A 21,915-nucleotide genomic window follows, 5' to 3' on the forward strand; every position below is an offset into this window, starting at 1 on the left:
GCCTATAATATTCTCATCCTGGTGCATGTCTGTTAAAACTACAGATTGTTTATGAAGAAATAGCCAGCAATATAAATATTAAAACACTTTTACAGTGGTCAGAAAATTGGAGTTGAGCAATAGGCTTTCAAAGTCCCATCACTGCCACAGACTTGGTGTATTGCACTGGGCAAGCCATGCTTCCCCCATCCTCCGACTCTCCAAATGTAAACATGGAAGCAGAGACCTGCCACATGGGTTTGTTGTGAGGACAAACATAATAAAAGAAAGTAGTTTGCTTTTGACAGCATATACACAAATAAATCACTAATTGTAAGGCACAAGGCAAATTAAGAGTGCTCTAATAATTAGTAACATTAAACTAATGGTTTTCTATATAGGGAAGTGAACACTGTGGCATAGAACTGTTAATTTCCTCCAAATTCATTTTCCATTAATTCATTTTTAAAAACAGCCTCCAAATGTCACCTGGAAAAATTATTCACAATATTCTCCACCAAGAGAAAATATTTTGAATTATTTTTCTAGAAACCACACCAGAATCATTACACTGACATGTCCTTATATTTATTAAAACTCTTAGCATAAATCTGTATATCCTTTTTTCAGAATGCAACTGTTTTACAACATCTTTTGTCACTTTCCCCCATCCCTCACCCAGCTAGTCTCGCCTTTTGAGGAAAAACAAAATGCAAGCTTTAACAAGTCAGATGTACTTTTAAAACATTCTCCCATGAATGCTGGAAATTCTGTTTCGTTAAAAAAGCACCCTACTCAAAACCCCTTGATTACACATAATTAAAAAAGGAACACACACTATGTTAGAACTATCTTCAAAAACAATGTGAGATTTTCAATTTATTCTGATTCAATCACCAAAAAGAAAAAGGTCCATTTGTCTTTTTATATACACACCCACAATATGGATATGGCAACTTGCATTCTCCTCTTGGGTAGGTTTTCTGTCCCATTCCACTTAAGTTCTCAGAAAACCCTCAGTTTCACTCTCCCGGTTTGGAGAGAGGTTTCTCCTGTTGTCTGCAGAGTTCATTCTCTTTCAAAAGTTTCTGGTTCTCAGCTCTCAACCTATCCAGTTCAAGCTGCAACTGACTTATCTGGGGGTCCTCCGTTGTTGAGTCTCCTGTAAATTTCTTGTTCTCCATCCGCAGGCGATTGTTCTCATCCTCCATTCTGGAAAGACACTTCTCCAACTCCAGGTACTCCTTGATCAATTCCTGTTTGCTCATGTTCTGCAGACTCTCTACATGGTACCTCTCGTACGTCTCTGAGAAGTCCTTCTGGAGGAACTCACTGCCATCTCCTCCCATCCCATCACTGCCGCCATCCTCCTCTTCCACAAAGTCTTCTTCACTGGTGTCATCTGACTTGGTAGCAGACCTCTTGGGATAGAGGCCAGTCTTCAAGTCTGGCTCTTCCTGGTCATGGTCCTCCATCAAGAACTGTGTGGTATTGTATGGTGCAACCGGCTGCCCCTTGGCAAACATCTCCGCCCGCAGCCTTGAAGCACGCTGGCTCTGCTTCTCATCAAACTTTTTCTTTTCTTCCCAACTGAGCTTGTAGTAAGGCTTCCAATGTCTTTTCTTCTTGGAAGGGCGCCTCCTATGTTTCTTTTTGCCCAGCTGCCTTTCTTCTTCTCCCCCAGCCTGAGGCCTGCATCTCTGGCCAACAGGCCCACAATTTCCTTGACACTGCAGATTCAACTGCTCTCCATCATCTGCATTCTGAAGATCTACCTCTGCACCACAGTTCTGGTCCTGAACCTCACCAATAGCCCCTTCTGGGGCACCCAAACCACAGCATCCCCCAACCAGAGGAGTTCCACATGCTGCACCAGAGCAAGCATTATTATGACCACTCATTGGGCTGCCATCATGATGCTTAGTCTCTTTCAGTTGCCACCTACCATCCATCTCTTCTCCTTGGAGCAGGTCCCGGTTGGTGGAAGAAGAGACTACAAAAGATTCCACTTCACCACTGCCTCCACTACCTGTACCCACACAAGGGGAGAGGGAAGACGTTTTGCCATTAGGTTGCGGCTGACTGACAGAGAGGGGAGTGTCAGCCATTGCTGGTTTGATGGACAACTTCTTCCTAACAAAATTTTATCTGTTATTGTTTAAGTCCAACGGGTTGGTACCCTTTTATTTTTAAGGGGTCTCACCAGCCTGGAACACCTTTGACGTTTTAAATCCTGCTGATGCTTGCCTGCTTTGTAAGTTCTCAGGTACCGAATGCCTTTAACTCTTCAGGCACTGGTCTTCACTTATAATCCCTTGCAGTCCTCTTGCTACTTTTAATCCTGGAACAAGTTCTTAGGGTATTTGTTCTATTTGCCTTTGCTACTACCCTCAGTACTCAAGAGCACCACCATTAACCCTTGCAGAAGGACGAACTCAACAGCTGTCTTTGTCACCCAATTGCCTTTAAACTTGCATTATCCTCACAGTGCTGAGCAGGGTCAGTCTCCGCTTCTCTTCCTCTTCACAACTTTAGACATCTGGAAATGTAAAATGATGGGAGGGGGGAGAGATGTTGAAGCTGGTGCAGGATCCAAGGCAATAGTCTTTATGCTCCCCCAAAAGCAACTTGTACAATTATTAGTTTAAAAGTAAATTCATCATCATCACCATCATCCAGGAGATTAGGTAGCCACTGAAGAATTAAACAGTAGGCATCCTCACTCCAGTACTGACAATACAGTTAAACTGTCCAGGTGCAGGCACCCAAGGGTTAAAGTTGCTCTAGTACAAGCACCAAGGAGTTAAAAGCAGTCCCCGTGCCAAGGGGTGTGTACGTGCAAAGGTTTTCCTTCCTCTCCCCAGTTCAGGCCTAATAATCAGATAGGAAGCGGAGAATATATTTTTCCGGCCCAAGCTTCAGCAGATAAAAACAAAACCTATTAGTCCAGCCTCGAATAGGTTAAAAATGTTCTACGCCTCAGAAAGCAAAGAGTTAACCCCAGACAGGAACTGGTTAACTTCTCCGAACACACCCAACGTTCGAATACCCACCCCCAGCAGTTAGTCCCGCCCCTCCTCCAACCTCTTTCTTCCTTCCTCCGCTCAAGCGCCTCCAGTTCTCAACTGCTACTGTCAACTCTCTGCCTCGCCTTATATAAACGAGCCAGCCCCCACAACTCAGCGCGCAGCCGCCCCTCAACCCCTTTGTCGCAAAGTATCTCGGGATTTGTGGTTTCTCTCCGATCGATTGCCCAGCTTGCTCTTAATACAATGACTACGATTCCCAGAACCATGGTGGGGCTGTAGTCTTTAACCAATCAACTTTCGGTTAGGGTTGGACGAAGGACGAGACATTCTCTGATAGGCCTGCTAAACAGGAAATGCATGAATAGCTATAGTGGCCGTCTTTCATTTGTGACTCAACCAATTAGAGGAGAATAGTAGGAGGCTGTGGAAGAAGTACGCACTGGGACATACCATCAGTTCACGAGGGGGTTGAAATCTCCAGTGGGTGGCGAACAATTCCTAAAAGCCCTCATAGGTCACATATGAAGACGAGTGTCACCTCATGTTCTTTATCTTTCACAATGGAGCTGGAGAAAAATAGCTCGGCAATTCTCCCTGTAAGAGAAAAGTAGTACTGCCCAAAAAGTAGTTCTGACGCGACTCTGAAGATTAAGAGGATTCCGTAATGGCTCACCTGTTTAGGACCGCAGAATTGCAGCAACACCTCGAGTATTTGTGGGTAGATGGGATGTCATCTGGTGGCGAAAAAGATCTGGATGGGAGATTCGGCTTGGAACCCCTTTCTGGCGGAAGGACATTATTAATTGTGTAACGAAACAAGCGGTAATAACTTATAATGGTGACTGATCCGCGTGGAGGGAGTTGTAAACAAACCGAAGTTAGAAATTAGTTCCGTCTTAAAGGCCCACCCGTTAAATCAAATGATGTAATTGGAAACCTGGCAGGGGCGTCGTGGACTAGTGATTAAAGACTGAGTGCCTGGACTGATGCTTTCTATAGTTGCTTCCTCTGGGGAAGATATGTGGAAATAGCAACAGATTAAAGTACAGTACTCCTGTTTTCTATTCCTTGTTGTTGGCGGGTGGGGGCGAAGAGAGACATGGGCAGTAGCCGGTTTCTAGAAAGATGCCGAACTTCAGATCTTTAGGACTATGCTAATATCTCCCAGTGAGGAAAAATGCACTTTGCACATGTTCAGAGACGGATTCCTCTTCATTGTTGCTTGCCTATGTAAATCCTATGCAGCCCTCAGATTAAACCATACTACTGCAGTCTCAAAACCACAACAAGGGCCATAACTATGACTGAGCAAACGGCGGAAGACTGGCAACACTGACTGTTCCAGTAGTTGCAAACACACAAGCTGTTAAGATGCAGGCCGAGCGTTCTTTAACACACTTTCCTGCAGTGTGAACAGAAATGATGGCGCAGAAGGCTTTCCTTTATGTGCTCTTTTTATGCTTATGGGAACATAGGAAGCTGCCTTAAACTGAGAGAGACCATTGTTCCATGTAGTCCACAACAACCTGCAGTACCTCTCCAGGGTTTCAGGCAGAATTCTTTCCTAGCCATACCTGGATATGCCAGGGATTGAATCTGGGACCTTTTACATTATTATTATTATTATTATTATTATTATTTATTTATTTATTTATTTATTTATTTATATAGCACCATCAATGTACATGGTGCTGTACATAGTAAAAGAATAAAACAGCAAAACCCTGCCACATAGGCTTACAATCTAATAAAACCATAAGAAAACAATAAGAAAGGGAAGAGAACGCACACTACTGAGGTATGGCTCTTTTTTCTTCTTCATAACTGCTCTTTCACTTCCCAGAGTCTTGGGTTATGTACAGGAGTGGGTTGCTAAGAGGCAGAGTGGTGGTGGGCTGCTATGAAGGCTGTTTTCCTGAAGAAAACTTCCTTGGACCTGGAAAATCTTAGTAACTACAGACCGGTGGCAAATGTTCCATTCCTGGGCAAGATCCCTGAGTGGGTGGTGGCGGGCCAGCTCCAGACACTCTTGGATGAGACTGATTATCTGGATCCATTTCAGTGGGGTTTCAGGCCTGGTTTTGGCATGGAAACAGCCTTGGTCGCCCTGTATGATGTCGGGAGAAAGACAGGGGGAGTGTGACTCTGTTGATTCCCCTTGATCTCTCAGCGGCTTTTGATACCATCGACCATGGTATCCTCCTGGGACGTCCGGCTGAGTTGGGAGTGGGAGGCACTGCTTTGCAGTGGTTCCGCTCTTAGTTGGCAGGATGGCTCCAGAAGGTGGTGCTTAGGGAGCATTGCTCCGCCCGGTGGACTCTCCAGTATGGGGTTCCGCAGGGGTCAGTCTTGTCCCCATGCTGCTTAACATGTACATAAAACCGTTGGGTCCGGTCATCCGGGAGTTTTGGAGTGCGTTGTCATCAGTATGCTGATGACATGCAGCTCTATTTCTCCTTTTCATCTTCAACAGGAGAGGCTGTGGATATGTTGAACTGGTGCCTGGCTGCGACAATGGACTGGATGAGGGCTAATAAACTGAAACTCAATCCAGACAAGACTGAGATGCTGCTGGTGGGTGGTTCTTCTGACCAGATGGTGGGTGTTCAACCTTTTCTGGATGGGGAACACTCCCCACTCCCCATGAAGGAGCAGGTTCGTAGCTGGGGGTTCTCCTAGAACCATCTGTGTCACTTGAGGCTCAGGTGGCCTCTGTGGCACGGAGTGCTTTCTACCAACTCTGGTAGGTGGCCCAGGTACGCCCCTATCTGGACAGGGATAACCTAGCTTCAGTTGTCCATACTCAGGTAACCTCCAAATTAGATTACTGCAGTGCCCTCTATGTGGGGCAGCCTTTGAAGACTGTTCGGAAGCTGCAGTTTGTGCAAAATGCAGCGGCCAGATTGATAACTGGAACAAGGAGGTTTGGACATATAACACCGATTCTGGCCCGCTTGCATTGGCTACCTATAAGCTTCCAAGCCCAATTCAAGGTGCTGATTTTAACCTATAAAGCCCTACACAGCTTGGGACCTCAATACCTGATGGAACACCTCTCCCGACATGAACCTACCCATACTTTTTACTCAACACCTAAGATCCTCCTCCGAGGGAAGCTCGGAGGATGGCAACAAGGGAGAGGGCCTTTTCAGTGGTGGCCCCCCGATGAGGCTCACCTGGCGCCAACTTTATCTTTTCTCTTTTCCCAGGCACTTAACAGCATTTAACAACGCTAAGTTTGTTTGTTTTTTAACGGACCCCAGAACTATTGTTTTTAAATGGATACTGTTGTTTTTATACTGTTTGTGTTTTTGATGGTTTTAAATTTTGTATACTTTTTAATGTTCTCTGTTTCAAACTTTTGTAAACCGTCCAGAGAGCTTCGGCTATGGGGCTGTATATAAATGTAATAAATCAAATCTTGTGCTTGCTCATGTTGCAGTAGTCATGAGTTTAAAAGCCCCTTTCTTGTCTTACCTTGGGAGAAAGTGACAGAGGTGTTTAATAGTACATAGAAACTGTGTCATTCTTGTACCATGAACTGCATTGAGGGCTAGATAGGAAATCCTTGGGAGCTGGATTTGACGCCACAGGTAGGATTCCCTTTTACGTCTTATGGGGGTTAAATAAACCTGAAATGTCAGTGTTTTAAATGCAAATGAATATACATTTAGCACTATTGTGATTGAATTATTAAAGGTAATCACAGAAGAACAATTCACTTTCTGTTGTAAGGAGGCAACAGTTTAATTAATTATTTTCCTTTTAACTCTATTTGTTAACTTCATCGGGCAGACTGTCTCACTATGTATTTTATATACTGCTCCTGCAAGTTTGATATTTTACTGCTATGCAACATTTCTCTGTAATATAATAGTCCTCCTGAGAGAATTGTGAAATATATGTTTTTAAATGGATCAGAAAATAAAATATTGCACAGGCAAAAATGTAAATGTCTTACAAATAGATCCCTGATATAGTCAGGGTTCCATTTCAGATTAAAAATATTCACTTAGAAATTATCTATACTTTTTTCCCCATCCTCACAAAACAGGCCTGTGATGTCTGGGCATTATAATAAAAACATATTTTTAAAACTGGAGAACTGAAGCATAAGAAATAGCATCTTGTAAGATCTAGATAATGGGCACAAACTGGCTAAGAAGTTAGATTCAGCACAATTTATCTTAAATATACTTGCAAAGGAGTTGAAATTTCATTCTTCTTCAGTCTAAAAGTTTAGATTTTTCAAGACATATTTTAATTAGTTTACAGAAAAATGGAGATTTTACAAAGTACTTTCATTTGAATGTAGCTAGCACTGTTCTTGCCAAAGTTTGACTTTACTGACAAAAACATTCCTTCTGCAACCTCACTAAAGATTACCAGAAGGAGGTTAAGTTAGAAAATAACATTTTAAAGAAGGTGATCAGCAATGTAAAACATCTTAATGTCTATGTTACAAATGGAGAAATTGAAGTTGGGGAAATGTAACTTGTCCTGGTCAGATCGCAACTCTGTTTTACTGGACCACACACAGCTTCCCACACCAGAGTGAGACACCAGACAGCAGTACAATACATGTCTACTCAGAAGTAAGTCCAACTGAATTAATTGGGCTTACTTCTATGTAAGTGGATATAGGATATCAGCCCAAAGAGAGCAAACCTGACTGTTTGCTGTTGAACAAAACTTCCTAACTGTTAGAGCAGTACGGCAATGGAATCAGTTGCCTGGTGAGGTTGTGGCCTCTCCCACACTAGAGGCCTTCAAGATGCAGCTGGACAAGCATCTGTCAGGGATGCTTTAGGGTGGATTCCTGCATTGAGCAGGGGGTTGGACTTGATGGCCTTGTAGGCCCCTTCCAACTCTGCTATTCTATGATTCTATGCTTTCTCAGAAATAAACCTGAGTTCAATAGGACTCACTAGTACATTTAGAATTACATCCTAAATTTTTAATACTTTGCACACTGGAGGAAACCACTCTGTTATGTGGAATAATCACCATGGTTCAGAGCATGCCTTTTCAATTTTATTCTCCATCTGTGACTAGGTAAACCTTGCTGGCCCAGTATATTTACAGATCATACAAAGAAACAAGAGGGGTGGTTCAGGATGCAGGAGAGGGCTCCTTCTACTCTTCAGTGGACTTGCTCTGCAACATTTGCACAAAGGAAGTCTGCCTTGGTTCTCTTTCTGAAAAATGGGAATTCAGTGACTTACCTCCTAAAGATGGTGTGAGAATTCCTACAATAAGAATGTTAATATTCAGTTGAAAATAAGCCTCTTGCTTTCTAGAGATGCTTCCGGTCTCGTTTGCCAAAGAGGCTCTGTATTGATATTTCCAAACATCTTTTCCTTCTAGCCTGTGGCCTGAAGTTTAGCTTAGCTCCTGTTTGGACTGCCTGCTACCCCTTTGCAGCAGGAGGGAATTCAAACAGACAGCTGAACTCCACAGAGAACCATCCTTGTAGTCATCTCCTGGGCAAGGCTACCAGTTTCTTCTTCTTGGTTTCACATCTACAGATCTTTTGTTCATGAAAAGGAATACAGGGTCTAATCTAGGTCATGCCTTCTTTGGCTTTTAGTTTGCATCCCATGAACTCATCCCTGCCAAAGATTCTGTGGTTTAGAGCAAGTGACCACAAATATGGTGACCACAAATAGGACACAATATAGGTCCATATCCAGACAAAGCTGGTATAATTACTGTGTGAAGCCTTACATTTGGGATCTCACACAGTTTGGATATATGTATGGACAACAGCTAGGGTTGCCAAATGCCCAAGAAAAACACACACACACACACTCATCTTCTCTTGTGTCTGTAACAAGAAGTAGTTGTGCAGAAATCAGCAGGCAAAGCTTTTCACAGCATGGAGATCATAGTGTAATGTGTTAATAGAGCTACTATTAGAAGTAGTAGTGTGAAAAGTTGGCAGCTCTAATCTCAACTGGATTTATTCATGCATACTCAGCAAAAGTGACCCATGTTTAGAAATGGGATTCTGTCAGAGAGGCTGCAAAATTCTATATACAATGCATAATTTAAATCTAAATGTAGAAAGCGTGTTTTGGATACCTGGATACTTCTGTTATGCAGGTAGATTTTGGTTGAACAGTATGATAAACTTCATATTACGAGCAGATGGACAATGGAACCAATTACGTGGGGTGGGTGTAGTTCTTCAAGCAGAGGCTGGACAGCCATCAACTGCAGATGCTCTAGCATCTGGTTGGACTGGATGATCCATAACACTCCATCCAGCTCTAGGAATGTGCACCTGTAGGGGGCTGGGTAGAACGAGTGCTTCCTTATTGGGAATCTTTTCATTCCCTAAGCGGTAGAAGCACACAGAGACTATCATCTTACTCGTGAAGGACTTCCTCTTTTCTGTGATTTGGAATAATTAATTGGTCTATATTTTAAATGACATACGTTTCTCCTACAAAAATGAATATTTAAATATTTGCACATTTCTCTACTAAAACATGTCAGCAATTGAATCAGGACAATGGGTTTGCTTGGTACCCCAAGCAAACCCATTGGCTGGTGGGTTTGCTTGGTACCCCACACTGCCAATCCATACATGACTAATATTCAGTGTCTAAACATTCTAAACCATCCTCAGGCATGCATTCATACAGATGACCATTTAAACAGATTTATCCAGCAATGGCCAAGTAGGACTACAATCTTATAGATGCAAATACCTACCTGGGACTAAGATCCACTGAATTCAATGGGTCTGTCTTCTTATGAATACGATTGCATCGCACACCAGTTTAATCAACCTTTATTCAGCTTAATTGGTAGATGAAACACCTATTAAATTAATTTGTTGGGACCAATTTTAATTTGTAAGCAGAAATTAGAATTGGTGAGGGCTGAGAATTAAGGACATTCTTGTTTAATTTTTGAAGGTATTTTGATTCTGGTGTGTTACTGTAGTAGGAAATATATATGTGTGTATATAAAACCTTTCCTTCTAAATATGATTAGCTTTTCTTTATTAAATTGTGCATTTTCTCACACATCCGTCAATATATCAATTATTGCAACTTTTTCTTCTTCTTCTTCTTCTTCTTATTATTATTATATTATTATTATTATTATTATTATTATTATTATTATTATTATTATTATATTTATTTGTATCCCGCCTTTTGCCCAATGCTGGGCCTCAAAGCAGCCTTACAAAGTTTAAAACATACATTGGGGTGGGGTGGGGTGGATGGGACATAAACGTTTAAAATACACAACAAAATTATAAGACATTAACATAGATGGAGGGGCAGATTATTCTCCAAATGCCTGCTGGAACAAAAAAGTTTTAGCCTGCTTCCGAAAGCTCATCAAGGAGGGAGCCCTGGGAAGAGAGTTCCAAAGCACTGGAGCAGCCACCTAGAAGGCCCTCTCCCATGTTCCCACCAAGTGCACCTGTGAAGATGGTGAGACTGAAAGAAGGACTTCTCCAGAAGATCTCAAAGCATGGGCAGTCTGATAAGAGAAAATACGTTCTTTCAAATAACCTGGACCAGAGCCATATTTTATTTTATTTTACCATGTATATCCCATGTTTTGACCAGCATAGCGCTAAAAGTGGCAGGTAGGGCCTGGCGCAAACAGGGAATAGCCATTTTCATCATGCCAGGCTTCTTGGGGGCAGCTAACTGGCTATTCTTGCAGACAATTATCTCATTGGGCCTGTGGTGAGCTTCAGCAAAGCAACAAGGATGATCAGGGGTCTGGAAACAAAGCCCTATGAGGAAAGGCTAAAAGAACTGGGCGTGTTTAGACTGGAGAAAAGAAAATTGAGGGGAGACATGATAGCACTCTTCAAATACTTGAAAGGTTGTCACACAGAGGAGGGCCAGGATCTCCTCTCGATCCTCCCAGAGTGCAGGGCACGTAATAATGGGCTCAAGTTACAGGAAGCCAAATTCCTGCTGGACATCAAGAAAAACTTCCTGACTGTTAGAGCAGTACGACAATGGAACCAATTGCCTAGGAAGGTCAGGGGCTCTCCCACACTAGAGGCATTCAAGAGGCAGCTGGACAGCCATCTGTCAGGTATGCTTTAAGGTAGCTAGTCAATTCAGCCTCTGCTCAAAAATCTCTAATGAAAGTCCACACCTTCAGAGGTAGCCTTGTACTGGCAGGAAATTCTTCCTAATGCTTAGCTGAAATCCCATTTTCTTGTAGTTTTAAAGATTTTGATTTGGGGCTTACCTCTAGAACAACAGAAATCAAATTTACTCTATGCTCTATGTGATAGCTCTTTAAATATTTGAAGGTGGCTGTCATATCACCCCTTAATTGTCTCTTCTCTAGGCTAAACATACAAAATGTCTTCAGCCTTTCCTCAAAGGATTTGGTGTTCAGGCCTTTCACCATCTTTGTCATCCTCTTCCAGACACATTTCAATTTGTTGATATCCTTCCTAAAATACAGGGCCCAAAATTGGTCACAGGACATTTATGTTAGCCTCACCCAACCCTCCAAAAGTACAGAGGTGATAATTCAGTACAGAGCAGGGGTAGACAATTTATGGCCCTCCAGATGTTGTCCCCACAATTCCCATCAGCCCTAACCAACAAAATTAATGGTAAGGGATGATGGGAGTTGTAGACAAAATATAAGGAGGGCCCCAAGTCCTCCGCCCCTTCCCCATGTATGGGGGAAAAAGTGCCTCTGTCATTCTCAGAGGAATTCTTCCCTCTATTCTACCTGATTCCATGTGGAGATGCATGATATGGGAGATTTGTCATAATCAGTGGCCAAACTCCAGTTTCTGGAATAGATTGTGGGTGATTGAAGTGACAGCCTCACAGGTCACATTAAGCTGTCTTTTCAGTAGCATACTGGCCACCTTGCACCTGTTGATTATAAGCTTGGCCAAAGTGTTTCTGATTGAGAGAGGAGGGATGGACAAATGGCATGTGGAGCCCCAAGTTTTTGTGGGAACTCTTTTTGTCAGAAGCATCACTACCACACCGTTTGAAACAAGCAGAAGGAAGAGAACAGCAGTTTATTAGCATGAAGCTGTTTCCCACATCTGGAAAGATTTAGATACCCTGCCTCTTTCAGAGATGGGGGATTTGTAGAAAAAGGGCCACCTCCTGGAATAGTTAAGGAAAACCTGCCTGCCCCCCATACTCCCATTCTCCAAATGGGAGTATGGGGGGCAAAGTTCAGTGCTACAATGTGTGATACACATCGGTGAAGGCATAATGTTGATTGACAAGCCTTGTTTCTGTTTTTCTTTGCACTCTTCTTCATGTTGATTGAACAAGAACACTTACCCCTCTCCCCAGCCTTTGGTATAAATCAAATTTGATTACGTGTCCGCCCCAGGATTGCAGGACTACAAAGATCCAAGATGGTAAATAGAAGTGTTGATAGGAATCCAAAGTTCAGAGTTCAAAACCATCAGAACTTTCCAGGCCTTTCACGAGGATTTTTTTTTTTAAATGCTGCTAAAAGACAGGCTTGCAATTCACCTCTTCTGTCTCTGAAAATACCAAAAGAGCAACTGGGCAACGAAAGGCCAAGCCAGCAAGAAAAACCAGGTCCGAGAAGACAAGCGTACAGGCCAACTTTGCGGTTCCTGTGGAATTGGAGAAGATCGTGGAGTAAAATGCCAGAATGGATTTTTAAAAAAGCACTGACGGTGCAATGTTACCCACTACAGTTCCTCACCAAGGACATTTGGATTCTCCCGCTGGCTTTATCTAAATCCTAAAGTTTAGGATTTAGATAAAGATGATTAAATAAATGGAATGACTCAACTGAAGCTTTATTCATTGATTAAAATTTCCCTGGTGTTTGATGGGGGTTGATGGCAAGCAAAGGGTCTTTTGCATATGCCCAGACTCTTGGGTGGGAGGGTGCTGCTGCACGGTGTCCTGCTTGTTGGTCCCTGGCCAATGGCTGGTTGGCCACTGTGAACAGAGTGCTGGACTAGACAGACCCTTTGTTTGATCCAGCATGGCTCTTATGTTCATACTACATCTATATTTCTATTTTTAAATTAAGCCTTGTTCCTAATACCATTTTAGCATTAGTAGCCAATCCCTTACCCGTTACTCAGAAGCCCCAGAACTCAGAGGCTTCCAAGATTCCGATGCCCTGTTGGGCTAAAGCCAGCAGGGCAGGAGGTGATCTTTGTCTCCCCATCATCCGATCTTTGATTTTTCACAAGCTGGGCTTTTCAGCCTGTCTAGCAAGGGTGCTTTGGAGGGGGAAGGAAGGAGGTCAGGTTAAATCACATCCTGACCTCTCCAGTCTCCTCCCATTCCACCCAGCAGAACATCCCCGTTTCCCCCTCTCTAAGGTCGACTTTTTCCTGCACTGGCTGTGAGGGGGGGAGGGGTGTCAGATCTCCAATTACCCCTTCTAAGGTCTGAGCACTCTCTCTGACCTCTGAGCCATCCTAGGGCCCCTGGGATGCTCACCCATGGACCATAGGACTGCTCTCTTCAAGGCCCGTATCAATAAACCAAAAGGCATAGACTGTATGCCTCAATGGGTCACCATACCTTTTCATCATGCCATGTGGTCAGCGGACAGAGATTCAACATTGTCGCGTGGTCCTGAAAGACAGCAAAATCATAATGAGCTTCTATACGTGCTAGAAGCCTGTGCACTATCATAGCCTGTGCTTTATTTTTTAAAAACTTTTTTGTAGATCTATTTCTGGGGCCAAAATTGTATTAGGTAAATATTTTAAAAATGTACAAATTGAATCTTTGCCTGTGTGGCTCAAAGCTTCACAAATCACCCTTCATCAAAACTAATCTCTCTCCCCTCTTTCTCAGAGTTATTATCTCTATTGTGTGCATGTCCACTTATTCACTAATGTGCAGTGAGAACTCTTTTCTTGTATCTTTTGCCTTAGCTAGACCGAAGGTTTATCCTGGAGTCATCCCTGCCTGCTCCCGGGATATCCTGTGTGTCATTTACATGAACAGGATGACCTCAGGACAATCCCAGGATAAACCTTAGGTCCAGCTAAGGCCTAATTTTGTTTCTATTTTTCACCAGTATACCTATTTTGCAGTTTCTTATAGAAACAATCTTTTTAATGTCCCCCCCCCCTCACAGACATTTTTTCACATTTTGTCCTTACTCATTATAGACCTGGAGTGGGCAATTTGTGCCCCCTCCACTTAGCAGTTTTGGCTTACAGCTCCTATCAGCCGTACCCAACATAGCCAATGGCAAGGAATAATGGTAGTTGTAGGCAAAACCAGCTGGAAGGTCACATGTTCCCCCTCCTTGATTTATAGACTTGGGAGTAAAGTGTGCATTTGACTGGAATTTAGGGGGGAAGTGTATGCCAGCTATCAAGAGTTTGGGAAACGTTGATTTACCAGCTTCTTGTTCACCGTTTGCCAACTGGAGAAGCCCTTTTATATACCATGGCTGGGCAGCCTCTAGCCCATGGGCATAAATCAGCCCATGGAAGTTACCCATCTGGCTCACAGAGGCTTGCACTCCCTTTGGGGCCCCAACTCCTCCTCTCCCTCCCCACCTCAAGCCTTGCCTCCTGACCTGAAGGCTACCAGGAGCTTTGGGAGGAGGTGGGGACTCCTTCAGGGGAGTGGAGGTTGTGCACTCATCCAGCACTTGCAGGACTGATGCTTCCAGGAGCTCCTGCAAGTGCCAGATGAGTGGGCTTTCACCTTCTCTTGTGAGCAGAATGTGAAGGAGGAGCGAAGCTGTTGTCTAACACTTGCAGGAGCTCAGGCTAGCTTCACACAAATGGACTTTGTCCATCCTTCATTTTTCCCTTTCAATTATTCTATTGTTCTTATTATGTCTAATAAGGTGCAACTAGTATAGCACTAAACCTACGTGAATAGAAACTGCTGGAGCAGCGCTGCTCCAATTTATTTAACCCCTCTCTGGATTACTATCATCATAAATCAGGTCCATAACCCCCAGATTGTGGGCCTAATCCAGCCTGCTGGGCAACATAATCTGCCCCATGGAGCCTCCCACCCCCCAGAAGGAAATCCAGGGAAATAAAAGCAGGGATGCAGGCAATGGTGGCCAGGTTGCTTCATGCTGTGCCGAGTCCCCAAGGGGACACTGGGTGCGTTCGAATAAACCCTGCCCTCATAAACCATTTCACAGATGACTATTTGCAAGTCGGACTTGGGCGACATGCATTCTCTGTTGAGTAGGCTATAACAGCAGGGTTGGCTATTGCTCTCCCCCCACCGAATGGCGCTGCTGGTTCCCCCTTACCTGATCGGGGTGCTGCCATTCCATGGGGAGGGGCAGACAGGGGGGAGAGAAGCTGCCTCCTTGTTGCTGCAGAGGTGCCAGCAGTGCGCCCCTTGGCGGCTGCCGCAGCCAGAACCAAGACACAGATCCCCTCCAGTCCCTAGTTGTGGCTGCAGCTGCCACTGATGGACATGTGCTGCAGGCAACATGGGCAATACCAAACCGAGAACCCGCGGATGGATCTCTTCCGCTGATAGGGGAAGAGATTTGGCCACAACTTCTTGCTTCTGCAGCAGGTGCTATGGGAAGTCATCCCCTATGAGGGGATCAGTTGTCTCGGCACCAGCACCGCCACCTCCTTCTTCACTGGCGAGGCCACAGAAACAAGGAAGGGGGCCACCTGTTCCCTTGTTTCTATGGCCCTGCCAGCAAAGGAGGCGCCGAGCCAGCTGATCCCTTAACACGGGATGACTGTGCTTGGCATCGCTGGCTCCATTGTCACCTCTCCCCATACTCAGCCCCGAAACTAATGGGTTTGCACACACTGTGCATGGATACTATCCCCGGTCCTCACTTAGCCCCGAAACAAATGGGGATGCACGTGCTGTGTGGGGATATCACCCCCAGTCTGGGGATGATATCCCTGTGCAACGTGTGCACACCCATTTGTTTTGATGCCGAGATTTCTCCGGCCTCAGCTTTGAAACTGATGGGCCTGTCCTGCGAAGTGCGTTGGGAGCTGTGGATCATGACGCCCCACCAAGGGATGGCACAATTGGCCGCTCCCCAAGCACTTCCCAGGCCTGGGATTATTTCCCCTGTCTATAGAGCCCCACTGGGCTTTATACACAGGGGCTGCCACTCTTGCCTTGTGAATTTGTAGGCAGGGGAAATAATCCACGGAGCCCGTCAGATGAAATAACTAACCATTTTGCCCCACAGACAACACAAACAACCATGGGGTGTTTTTTGCCCCACAGATGACAGTGAACTATTTAGTCTACCATGGACTATTTAATCCACCATTGACTACTGTGTCATCTGAACCCAGTCAATGGATGCTACCCAAAGCCAGAGACCTCGGTGCTGCTTCTGGGAAAAGCAGCTGATCTTCCCACACGTAGCTGGGTCGCTTTGGGTTGCATCTGTAGGGATGCAGGACGAAGCTCAGAACAAGGACTACACTGGGTAGTGCACTTGCAGTATGCTGAAATGGGTGTGATGTGACATCAGTGGGTGTATGGCCACCTCAACACAATTCAGCCAGCTGAAGGCCTGGTGGGGGGCAATTGCCCCCTGCCCATCATGAAATTTTTCTGCACACCTGCCATAAGAGGTAACAGGAAACCATCCAGACAAATCAATTGTAACTTTTAATCGATGTGGAAGTTTTTTCATTAATGAAAGAACCTTTTTTCCACCAGAGAGATTGTTTCAGATTTTCAGGGTTTGGCAGTTGCCTCCTAGTAACAGAGAATCATTAGCAATTTAGCCATGTTCAGAGAATCTTATTTTTATTTCATATATCCATAACATGTAGTAATAGTAGCAGTAGTAAAGCTTTATTGTTTCAACCAATGGTTACAACAAGCATAATAAAAGCAATTCTAAAACAAATCACACATTCTACAAGGTCAGAAATTTTGCTCTATACATTTGGGCTGTAAGAGCGAAGTTGGCCAATGCCAATATGACAGTTTTGTTATTGCATGTAAACAAAAGACTGAAAGAACTGGGCATGTTTAGCCTGGAGAAGAGAAGATTGAGGGGAGACATGATAGCACTCTTCAAATACTTAAAAGGTTGTCACACAGAGGAGGGCCAGGATCTCTTCTCGATCATCCCAGAGTGCAGGACACGGAACAACAGGCTCAAGTTAAAGGAAGCCAGATTCCAGCTGGACATCAGGAAAAACTTCCTGACTGTTAGAGCAGTAGGACAATGGAACCAGTTACCTAGGGAGGTTGTGGGCTCTCCCACACTAGAGGTATTCAAGAGGCAGCTGGACAACCATCTGACAGGGATGCTTTAGGGTGGATTCCTGCACTGAGCAGGGGGTTGGACTCAATGGCCTTGTAGGCCCCTTCCAACTCTGCTATTCTATGAAAAAGTATATTCTTTTTGAATTGGACCAGCTGGACTTATTCTCAATTTTTTAAAAAATATTTAGAACGAATTTGAGAATAGATAAAGCAGTAGAACAAATAATGAGGCAGTTCCTCCACTTTGCAACTATGGCAAGGACAGAGTCTCGAGGCATAAGGAGTTTTATTAAAACACCCTTCTGGCATTGCTTTCATTTGTTGCATCTTTAATCGTGCAAGGGCTGATCTAAGATGAGGATTAGAAATTAGAGTCAGGTAGTGTTCCCATTCAAATTTAAACTTAGTTTCTGGAAATCAAGGTGCTATCTTATTACTTGATACTGCACAGAGATCCATTTGAATAGAAACACTATAGACCCTCTCCTTAAAGACCTCTTTGCTGTGAGCTAAATTCAAAGTAGTGAAGTATTGAGAAGAAAACCATAATAATGAATTTGAGGAATCAGTTTCTGAAACCAAGATGATGCATTTGATGAATTGGCTCTCATTTGCTCTAAAAGACACAATTTAGGTAATCTGGTTGGAGGGGGAAAATTAGTCTTGAGCCAGTGGTTACAGACCCTGATGGCAGTGATAGATTTGAATGGTATTACGCCGGTTTCTGAGCGTAAAAGTGTAACCTTGTTACACCTAGAATTGTCTGTAACAATTTATTTTGAAACATTTCCATATCGTGTGAGGATTTCAGAGCCCAAAATTCTCCTCCATACACAGAGGGATAAGTTTTGATTTCAACAAGGTTAGCATTGGGTTGATTTGGTAACCTCCCCTTGTGCGCTAGTCCATTTAATTGCTGGTTTATCTTTAATTTCAAGGATTTAAAATGGGCATCCCAGCCTCCTGAACCTGGAAAAAGAAAACCTAGATAGAGAAACGATGATATTTGCTTGATAGGATGTGTATTTATTCTCCAATTGTATAATGGAGATCTGTGTCCAAAGACCATGACTTTTGTTTTCCCATAGTTGATAGATAATAATTTTTTTTGGGGGGGGGGGATATTCAGCCAATGCTGATAGTAATCTACGTAAACCAATCTGGGTATGTGAAATGAGAATCTGGTCATCAGCATAGAGAAGAAATTCTTCTAATTTTACTGGGGGGAAAGAATCACCAGTCAAATCAAGAGCTATATAATTTATAAATAGATTAAAGAGAAGAGGGGCCAGGACACACCCTTGTTTAACTCCTTGAGATACTGCAGTATTATCTGTCATGTGTCCAGAAGGAGAAAAAAGTTTTCGTGCAGCAGTTGTAACAAAATCAACAGGCATCAATCTAAGTTTAAATCTGCCAGTTTTGCCCATAACCTGTTCCTATTAATTGAGTCAAAGGCTGCTTGGAAATCAATAAATGCACTTTTCTTGGGTTTTGTACTTATTGACCAAATGGTCTAGTATAAAACAATGGTTCGTTTTTGAGTTTCTAGCTTGGAAACCAGCTTGTTCTTCTATAAGAATGTTATTTATAGCAGCCCAGTCCTCCAGTTGCTTCAGCAGATGTCTGGCATATAGTTTTGCTGCAATATCAATAAGGCTAATTGGCCTGTAATTTGAGGGGAGGTTAGGATCCCCTTTTTTGAAGATCAGGATTATTCTAGCCCTTTGGGAAGTCACCGGATAGATTTATATGGTCAAACAATTTGGCCAAAATAGGCAGCCACCACTTGATGTTACATTTGAATACTTCTGCTGGGACATAGTCTTCTCCTGGGGCTTTTTTGGCTGGCAGTGTATTAATTAATAGCTCTATCCCTTTGTATGATACAGGGGGCCATGGTTCTATGGTGGCAAGAATGGAGCTCAAAGGCAGATGTAACTGTGGGATATCGGCATTGAATAGGAGACTTTAGTGTTTTTCCCAGTCTGTCTTTGATATATGTGTTACAGTGAATATATCACTGTTTAAGCTTTTATTTACAATTTTCCAAAAGGCTGCCGTGTATTTTGTCTTCATAGCTGTGTCCAAACTATGCCAGAGATGTCTTTGAAATATCATTTTCTTATTTCTGATTAGTTCCCTGTATCCTTTTTTCTTATTTACGAATATCTCAGTTATTTCGGGGGAATAGTCAGACATAACGTGTTATATCCCACCTTCCACACTAGGTGTGGGTGACTAACAACAATAAAACCAAACATTTACAAGAATATACAATAACATTTCACATTAAAATACAAAATGGGAAGATAAAATGTTGAATTTTAAAATGACTTAAAAGATTTTGAGATTTTAATAATGTATTGGTTTATGTTTTTAATCAGTTTTATGTACCTTTTATTTTTGTATTCAGTGTTGTTCCCCGCCTCAATCCAGAGGGAGAGGTGGGTAAGAAATTATTATTATTATTATTATTATTATTATTATTATTATTATTATTATTATTATTGGTCAGCTAAATACTGTAAACAATAAGTAGCGCAGAGAACAGAGAATGATCAACTCAAAAGGCCAAAAGCTGCTGAAATAGAGGCATCTTTGCCTATTGGCCAAACGTCGAAGATGGGGCTAGAGGGTCCTCCCTAGGAAGGGAATTCCAGAACTGTGCTGCAGCCACGGAGATTCTCCTGCATCCCCACCAAACGCACCTGAGACGTTGGTGTGATCTCTCTTCTTAGGAAGTTCATGCTTCCAGTATGCAAGAAGCTTTACTTGACAAGCTAAGGATATCCGTTTTTATGATTGCATCCCTGTAGCCTATCAAGCTGAGGCAGCCAGGCCCCAGATGTATACAGTAGCAGTTTGCAACGGGTCGTATTTTCCTTTTTCTAGTCGCCTTGAGAGGGTTTTTTAGCTGAACAGTGAATCATACATTCATAAAATAAACATTCACCTTCAGAATGTGCAACGTACCTGCAAAGCTGCCCATGATTCCAGATAACTGAGTCTCTCTATCACTTTCTTCATATCCTGCTGCAAAGCTTGAACGGTGCTCATCAACTGCAGATTCACCTCCTGTTGGATCAAGGCACCTGCGAGGCTCTCGCTGAGGACTTCAGGGCTGCTGCTGAGACCCCTCTCATCTGGGCTGGGCTGTGGGTCTGTGACATAAGATGGATCTGAGAGATCAAATGGGTTTGCAGCAGGAAAGCTTCCTAGATATGGCTAATGGGCTGAGACCTTAAAGGGGAGTTGTGTTCAAATATAATCCTGGAAACTGCATTTTTAAAATGAGGTCCTCCGCATCTCAAATCTGCTTTGAAACCACACCCATTCTGATTCTACATGTGTAAATACTTGGAATGGGGGCAGGGAATGGTTGTGGTTTCCTGATTTTGGCAGTCCCAAAATGACTCCTCTTCAGGGTGGGAGTGAGGGTTTAGGGGCTGCCACTGATTCACTTGATGTACCTCTTGTGAAAGCCTCCTCACCCCTAGAATGCTGCATGGGTCCCATAAATATCAGGGGGTTCCAATACATGAGAACTAATGGCAAGCAAGGCTTAATTATTAAAACAAGAGATGGTGGAACTGAAGCCTGCCAGGAAGTTACAATTGCTGATTTTTATTTTTATTTTTTTAAAACACTCATCCTCTGCCCCTAATGTCTGGGATAAACCAAACAGTAGTTGAGCACCTGTCTTGCATGCAAACAATTCCAGGTTCAGTTCCTGCCATCTCCAGTCAAAAGCAGAGGTCTAAGACCTGGAGAGCCCCTGCCAGTTAGGACAAATGTTGCCCCTGAAAGCTGTCCTGCTCCAGCATCTTGCAGCAGCATAACAAAGAAGCACCTCCCATATGGTGCTCTTAGGATGGGCATATGCACATCAAGTAGATTTCCTAAAGCAGTCACTTTAGGACAGTGTCATGTTATCCAGGGGCAAGTCTACATGAAGGGTAGCCGCCATTGTGAAGCCATCCGGGGGCAACCCCCAGAAACTCTGCTCCAAAAAAAGTCAGGCACTTACCCCAGGGAGTTCCCGCCTTCTCCCTCAGTTCTTGAAGACCGACATTGTGATCTCAGTACCGAAGGAAGAAGAAAACCTCTTTTGTCATGTGAATTTAGAAGAAAATGCAGACACCAGAGGGGAAGGAGGGAGGGTTGTGTGAATGCACAGATGACCACTCGAAGTAACACAGTTACAGGTAAGCAACCTGTTCTTCTTCATGGTCTCTGTGCATCACACATATGGGTGATGATGGGCAGGTGTCTCAGATCAGGATCGAGGATAGGACTGCTCTACCAAAAGAACAGTCCTTTCTGGCTCGAACGTCCATTCTATAGTGTTTGAAAAATGTCAATGGCTGTGGACCATGTCGCAGTTCGACACACCTCATGGAGGGGAACACCTCTCTCAAAAGCAATGGAAGATGCCATTCCTCTTGTAGAATGGGCATGCACCAGCTCAGGTAGTTGTAAACCTTGCAAAGCACAAGCCAACTGAACCATCTCAATGATCCATACCGAGAGGCGCTGGGAGGAAACTGGCTGTCCTTCCTTGGTCAGCTATAGCAGAGAAACAGCTCTGGAGACACTGGGAAACTTTGAGTCCTGTCTCTGTAATATGCCAAAGCACGGCAGACATCCAGGGAGTGTAACATTGTGATGGAAAGAAAGTTGGCAGT

The 21,915-nt window shown here is 43.6% G+C and overlaps 2 protein-coding genes across 8 annotated transcripts in view; both read right to left on the reverse strand.

Moving 5' to 3' along the window:
• Nucleotides 1-551: 551 nt before the first annotated feature.
• On the reverse strand, nucleotides 552-3,594 carry HEXIM1 (HEXIM P-TEFb complex subunit 1). 3 transcript variants are annotated; one of them, XM_063137645.1, is made up of 2 exons: nucleotides 3,459-3,594; nucleotides 552-2,518 (listed from the first exon to the last, which is right to left on the reverse strand). In XM_063137645.1, exon 2 carries the CDS (start codon nucleotides 2,085-2,087, stop codon nucleotides 1,002-1,004), a length of 1,086 nt encoding a protein of 361 aa, XP_062993715.1. In that variant the 5' UTR covers nucleotides 2,088-2,518; nucleotides 3,459-3,594; the 3' UTR covers nucleotides 552-1,001. The 3 variants fall into 3 exon arrangements, with proteins under 3 accessions (XP_062993715.1, XP_062993713.1, XP_062993714.1); XM_063137643.1 differs by lacking the exon at nucleotides 3,459-3,594 and adding an exon at nucleotides 3,064-3,124; XM_063137644.1 differs by lacking the exon at nucleotides 3,459-3,594 and adding an exon at nucleotides 3,033-3,093.
• A 6,954-nt stretch (nucleotides 3,595-10,548) lies between these two features.
• Nucleotides 10,549-21,915, reverse strand: part of ACBD4 (acyl-CoA binding domain containing 4) — a 47,273-nt gene continuing 35,906 nt past the window's right edge. For all 5 annotated transcript variants that reach the window (XM_063138462.1, XM_063138461.1, XM_063138466.1 and 2 more), the window contains exons 8-10: nucleotides 20,204-20,391; nucleotides 13,553-13,606; nucleotides 10,549-12,621 (exon numbers count right to left, since the gene is read on the reverse strand). In XM_063138462.1, coding sequence (XP_062994532.1) covers nucleotides 12,511-12,621; nucleotides 13,553-13,606; nucleotides 20,204-20,391 — 353 coding nt within the window. In that variant the 3' untranslated portion in view covers nucleotides 10,549-12,510. The remainder of the gene's footprint in view (nucleotides 12,622-13,552; nucleotides 13,607-20,203; nucleotides 20,392-21,915) is intronic.

Source organism: Elgaria multicarinata, chromosome 11, assembly GCF_023053635.1.
Source record: "Elgaria multicarinata webbii isolate HBS135686 ecotype San Diego chromosome 11, rElgMul1.1.pri, whole genome shotgun sequence".
NCBI classification, from domain to species: Eukaryota; Metazoa; Chordata; class Lepidosauria; order Squamata; family Anguidae; genus Elgaria; species Elgaria multicarinata.

What these genes read in the sequence shown, in the direction of transcription:
- HEXIM1 (XM_063137645.1), bottom strand. Translation starts at nt 2,087, where the DNA reads ATGGCTGACACTCCCCTCTCTGTCAGTCAGCCGCAACCTAATGGCAAA.